Raw genomic sequence first — 6,655 nt, 5'->3', positions numbered from 1 at the left:
TATATAGGGGGGGGGGGGGGGGGGGGGGGGGGGGGGGGGTGGAAAATAAGTGCAACAAAATGAAAGCAGAAGAATGCCATCATAGTCCAGATAGTAAAGACCCAATTGGGAAACAAAACTAAGTTTTTTTTTCTTTAATGCACTTCTATGTTAATTTGTGTGATTGTTGTCTGTTTAGGAGCGCAGGTTGCACATGTACGTGGTATATTGTCAAAACAAGCCCAAGTCTGAGCACATTGTGTCCGACTATATTGATACCTACTTTGAGGTAAGGAACAAAATCCTCAGTATGTTTTGCCATTGCTATTGTTAAGGTTCAAAACTAAATTTTATTTTCTTTAAATGGAAAAAAAAAGTTATTACCGACTTTTATCTGTGTTGGTTTAATTGCAATGGTTTTCATCCTATAATGCTTATTGAAATTTCTTTTATATATTAACTACTTGAGTCCCGCGTAGTGCTTTAAATCCACACAAGGTCTGCAACTGTTTGTCCCATTGCCGTTTTAAAATGGCACCTGGACTCAGCGGTTCTCAGTGAGGTAATCTGATGTAAACAGATACATGTCCGCTTACATCCGACTCCCCATAGACCTAACATTGGTCCGGCAAATTCATTTTTTTCCTCTAACGTAAGATGGTGACATCCATTCCGTACTGCTCTGATCAGCAGGAATTTGTGCATGGATCCCCTGCTAATTGGAACTGAGTATCCATGTGAAAGGGGCCTAAAGGCCTTTCTGTTCCAAAATAAATGTATAATAGGTTAGAACAGCTTACAAACACTAAAAAGTATAATGGTCCTGAAGAGGATTTAGGAAGAAAAAGGTCAAGGGTCTCAAGTGGTTAAATTAGTCTTCTAAGGTAATTAAAATGATGCCTCTGTAGGGCCTCATTTATGCAGGTCATGGTATTGGAGGTAGTAGTAGTTAGTCACATTCAACTGGACTTGTTCTGTAATGCTCAAGACGTTTCACAGCTTATTAAACCACTTCTTCAGTGGGAATGGAACTCATTAAAGTGACACTAAACTCAGGAGTTCAATCTTAAAAATGCATTAAAGTAACTATTAACACAAATGTATCTTATTTGTGTATCACTCGGCTGTAGATCATCAAATCATCTCTGAACATTGACTATGCCATTGCAGACCTTCTTTTGAAAATACCAGTTCCCTGGCTCTGGCTTCAATACTTTCTGAGTCATTGACTTGTAACAGAAATGCAGATCAGAAAGTCTGAATGAGGTCAAGGCTCTTGATCAGCTTCATGGTTTCAGGTCAGTGATTAAGAAACTACTGAAAGCACTGTCAGCATGACAGACAGAGAACTAGTTTCTTCTGAAGGAGAGGCCAGCAGTGTCTCCAAACGTCCTCAGTTCAGATCACCTTTAAAGTGTAAGTACACCTTTGGTGCAGGTACACTTATATCCCAGCCTCCTGTCGACCCTCTACCATTCTCATACTCACCTGTCCCTATCCAGTGAAATATCTGACTAGATCACACAACCACACAACCACTTGTTAAAATCTTTCTGGCTGGGCTAATGCTAGTGCTCTGCATTCTCCATCCATTCCAATAGATCTTCTGAGTTTTCATTTCTACTCGAAAGCTCCAAATAAATAATTGACTCAGTGGACATGAATGAGAGTGCATAGCACATGTGAAGTCCAGGCTGGAAACATTTTAATGAGCGTGTGTGTGATTTTGTTAGTGATATCTTGCTAAATAGGAGGATATTTAAAAGCTGGGAGGAGGACTAGGATATCAGTATAACTGTATCAAAAGTGCAGTTAAACTTTAAATACCCTGTTTTCTGTTACATTATAACCAGATGTGGTAGAACATGAATAATGTCGTCAGGTGTCCTCGACTATCCTCTGTGGTATGACTAGAAATTGTGGAACCCATTTATAGCTTGCTGAATATTTTAAGGTCAATTCATCAATAATATATGTAGAATAAAGTGGAAGTGTTGCTCATGCCAGCTAGTTATAACCCAATTTATTTTGTCATAGCCTAGGCTGCAAACAATCATGTTTTTCACTCTAGCAACAACCCCACTCCTTACTTTCCCTTTGTTTTAATACTCCATCCTTTCTTTTTGTTGTTTGTGGGCAAAACGTTGAGTGATTTCTTGCAAAAAATAGAGAAACCTAAATGTACTGCTTCCTGCAGATGTAATGGACAGTTGATTTACTAGTGCATAAAGGCTAATGAATTAGATTAATTTCACCAATCAAATTCTCTCTTTCTGGCCATGCTGCTGCAGGAGTTGAGGCAACAGCTGTCACATCGCCTGCAACTCAATGACCTACTTATCAAACCAGTGCAAAGGATCATGAAGTACCAGCTGCTGCTAAAGGTATGGGACACATTAATCACTCACCAACAATTTGCATGGTGCAACTCACTATATATTATGCATTTTGCAAAAGTAAATGTTCCTTTCAAAAAAAATTATCCGATTTAAAGAGCAAATGGACATTTTTTTCTGCATTGGTTTTCAAAAGAAAGTATTGTGTATTTTCACTGAAAGCATTGTTTTAGTAATTATTGCAGTGTTTAGGGGCATTTGAGCTTGGAGATGGGTTTTAGTTGAATATAGGTAGATATTTGTAGCTCAGTACAAGTTTTTGGAGACAGCATATTAGCCACACAGGAAGTGTGTTGTTTTTTGTTCTGACTTATAAGCTTGCACTGTGAAACGGTTTAGTAAAGCAGAACCATTAGGCAGCACTGCAAAGCAAGAAGCTGGGCTTGTGTATTTATTATGCAAATATGACTATCTTCATGTACATATATAACTACAAGTTATAAATGGAGCTGGGTTTTAAAGCATTAGAACAGATAAGATTTGTAGCACCCCCCTACCCTCTGAAGGCAGATGAGGACTCCCAGATGGCTTAGTGTCAGTAGAGAAGAAAAAAAACATATAAAGAGCAGACACCTGGACCTTCACGGATGTGCAGGTACAGGTCGGTGTGTAGCATCATCCTCCCATAGGGATGCACAAGCGGCTGCACACAATTACATGCAGCACCTGTCCCTCCTGGGAGCAGGTCTCTGCATGGGCGTGCACACCGTACAGATGTGCACACTCGTGTTAATGAGCCCTAAGCTGGACCCACAATCTGTATTCTTCCTACTCCCTGAAGTTTCCCCAGCTTGTTCTCAGATCTTCTGGATACTCTTCAGAAGATGAAATTTCACCCTGATGCTCCAACTCAGGCCTCCATACTGTACCTCTTGCCCTGTATATGCCCTCCAGCAGGGCAGAAGAAAGTTTTAGTTCCCAGGCTTGGGCTTCTCTTTAATAAACACACACACACACCCAGGCAGCAGGCCTGGGAGGATAGAGAAAGCAACAACACAGCCTCATCTCCTGGACAAAGCCCAGGAGGCAAGAAAGCTTTCAGAACGTCATCACTGGTAATAAGCATCCTAGTTGTTGGCCAGAGAGACATAAACATTCATAACTCACAGTTATTGTATCTTTTTATACTATTGCTAGGGACATTGCCAAATAGCAGGCAGAATCAAACAATAAAACTGAGCTTAGGGCAAACCCAACAAAAGCAGAACTAGAATTATAAATCAGAGCTCAGGCTGGTTGCAACTTAGCTGTAACACTAAATGTAGACCAGGGACTACTGCTTAGGACAGGGTCCTTATTTATATTAAGCTGTTGTTCTGTTTCATATGTACAGTATATCAAAAACAAATTATGATGGAAGAATAAAATGCAGCAAATCAGTTTTGTCTAAACATTAAATTTAAATGTTATTCTTTTATCCGTTTTCAGGACTTTCTTAAGTATTTCAGTAAAGCCGGACAAGATACAACGGAACTGGAGGTGGGTAAAACGCATAGCATGTTCTGGTCAACACATACTGTATCAGATAAATTGCTATATGTTATTACATACAATGGTTTTTGGTTTTTAATAGAAGAAAAAAAAATACTTCCTCCTTGGACCACTTTTTTGGATAGAGTGGGGAAGGGTTAGAATTTACATGGATTTTTTATTGCTGTATGTATCCTGGCTGGGAAGATTCACCCTCTCTATTCTAGTTACCATCGTGATGGTAAATTAAAAATGTTGTGGCTGTCAGAGGAACAGAAATAGAGTGGACATTTTCCAGTGGGGACACCTGTTCTGGTGGAAACCAGTTTTATCCTAACTTTAGAGACACTTTCTCTCACTCCCTGTTGTGTCTCCAGAATAGGAAACGAAGAGAAATCTCTCTGGGACTTACATGGTAAAACAAAAAAAACTTCCAGGTGTTCTAACCATTTTCTACACCATACAAAAAAATTAGCTTTAGCTATACTTTAACTGTTGATCTGCAGTATAGAATCAGCAGGTTTGAATTTGTACCTGCAGCCACCACTGGCCAAGGCTTTGTGGGGCAGATAGAAATTGGACAGGCTAGCAAACCTTGTTTGTTTACTAATGCTTTTCTCCTGATCATTTTTCAGTGTGCTTCCTTACCTCATAGAATAAATATGAATGTTCACCCAAGGCACAGATGTTTGAGGGCGTTTGAACTGTTCCTGCATTACTGACTGCCCTCTGGTATTTGTAGCAAGGTTTAGACTGTCCAGAGTGTTTCTTGTGGAAGTCCAGGGTTACATTACTAGGAAATTAACGCTTCACTATATGTAGAATACTGTTTTTATATAATATTATTTGTGTTGAATAGACTTGTAGTTATTGGAGGGGAGAGCTTACAATACAGATGACATAGGGAGGCACTTAATTTGAGTCTGGCTGAGAATCAAGGCAGCCAATGTAATGGGCAATGTAATCTCACATAAGTAGCTATAACCTTCTGCTACACTGGGCTTTATTGAATTTCACAGCACATAGAGCAATGGTCGCATACTCCTACAGCATTAGTATTAAATGTACAGGCATAAAGGCAAATGTGTCATCACTGCTGCTAATAAGTTTGCCTTGTTTTATTAACTTAAAAGTAATATCTCATAATAGGATAAGATCTCACATCAATTATTTACAGCACAGTATTATTGGGGCACATGTGGTCCAAAGATTATTATTCCCTTTATTTTGGAAAAGGCAACAGCTATCTGAATTGATGCACCGATACCTGTTTTTCGGTATCGAGTACCAATATTTTTTTTTCGGTACTCGCTAATACCAAATACCGGTACCAGAAGTCCCATTAAGGAATCCAGGTGGCGTGTAATGACTCGCCACTTGGCTTCCTGATTAGCCGGGAAGCCGGGCAGCGTGTAAAGACTCACCATCCGGCAACCCGATTAGCAGGGAAGCCGTCTCCATACTCCCTCGTCACCAGGTGGTGCTCCCTTGTCACATGAATCTAGCTTTCAGGCTAATCCGGAAGCCTGGATGGGCAGGTAATGACTTGCCACCTGGATTCCTGATTGGCCAGCTTCTCGACCAATCAGGAAGCCAGGCGGCGAGTCATTACACACTGCCCGGCTTCCTAAATGGCCAGGAAGCCAGCTCCATGCTCTTTTGTCACAAGTGACAAGGGAGCATAGAGCCGGCTTCCTGGCCAATCGGGAAGCATGGGCAGCATGTAATGACTCGCTGCCCGGCTTCCTGATGCCGGAAGTTCAGGTATCGGGCTAGGCATTGGAGCATTTGGGTGAGTATGAGTACTCGCCCAAATATTAGTATCGGCATCAATTCCAATACTACTATCTAGGGATGTCCCGATGCCACTTTTTCAGGCCCAAGTACAAGTACTTCCCCTCATGTACTTGCCAATACCAATTACCGATACTTTTTTTTTTGTGTGTTTTTTTTTTATTAAAGGGACAGGTGACTTTAAATGATCCATAGTACAACTACATGTTATGTACTGTGGATCATGAATTAACCTATTCATGTGAATAGGTTAAATCATGATCCATAGTACATAACATGTAGTTGTACTATGGATCCTTTAACCTATTCATGTTAGCAGGGGATCATTGTAAATCTATTACTGCAGTGTACGGGACATGTGTACAGATAGAATAGATATACAATTCTGCACTGCTAACATGAATGGGTGAAATGATCCATAATACAACTACATATTATGTACTATGGGTCATTTAGCCCATTCATGTTAGCAGGGGATAATTGTAAATCTATTGTTGCAGTGCATGATATATGTAGTATATAGTACATGTACATATCGAGTGCACTGCAACAATAGATTTACAATTATCCTCTGCTAACATGAATGGGTTAAATGATCCAAAGTACAGGGCTACATACAGATCATTTAATACATTCATGTTAGTATAATTGTAAATCTAAGGTCTCCTGTGTATAAGCAGTGTGTACCCTATATGTATTACATATAGGGTACACACTGCTTATACACTGGAGACCAAAGATTTACAATTAGTCCCTGCTTTACAATTAGTCGTCGTCATCACCCCCCCACACACACTTGCCATCACTCACTGTACTGCGGCGGGAGACCAGTGATGAGTCAGCGCTGGTCCGGTGGGAGGAGCTCCAGGTGGGGTCCTAATTTAGCTGGCCCAGAGGTGCTGGGCAGCTAAATTAGAACCCCACCTGGAACTCCTCCCGCCGGACCTGCGCTGACTCGCCGTTGCTCTCCGGCTTCGGCTCAGCCGATCCAGTTGGATGCAGAGCATGTTCGGCTG

At 40.8% G+C, this 6,655-nt stretch overlaps 1 protein-coding gene across 1 annotated transcript in view; it reads left to right on the top strand.

Annotated features, from left to right (window-relative positions):
- ARHGEF25 (Rho guanine nucleotide exchange factor 25) overlaps window positions 1–6,655 on the top strand; it is a 180,800-nt gene that overhangs the window by 156,829 nt on the left and 17,316 nt on the right. Inside the window, exons 8-10 of the mRNA XM_018569766.1 lie at window positions 179–268; window positions 2,271–2,363; window positions 3,804–3,854. Coding sequence (XP_018425268.1) covers window positions 179–268; window positions 2,271–2,363; window positions 3,804–3,854 — 234 coding nt within the window. The remainder of the gene's footprint in view (window positions 1–178; window positions 269–2,270; window positions 2,364–3,803; window positions 3,855–6,655) is intronic.

This window comes from Nanorana parkeri, unplaced genomic scaffold (genome assembly GCF_000935625.1).
Source record: "Nanorana parkeri isolate BGI_ZX_2015 unplaced genomic scaffold, ASM93562v1 scaffold35, whole genome shotgun sequence".
Taxonomy (NCBI): domain Eukaryota; kingdom Metazoa; phylum Chordata; class Amphibia; order Anura; family Dicroglossidae; genus Nanorana; species Nanorana parkeri.
Note: the sequence above shows the minus strand (reverse complement) of the source record. Positions and strands in the feature narration are given on the sequence as shown.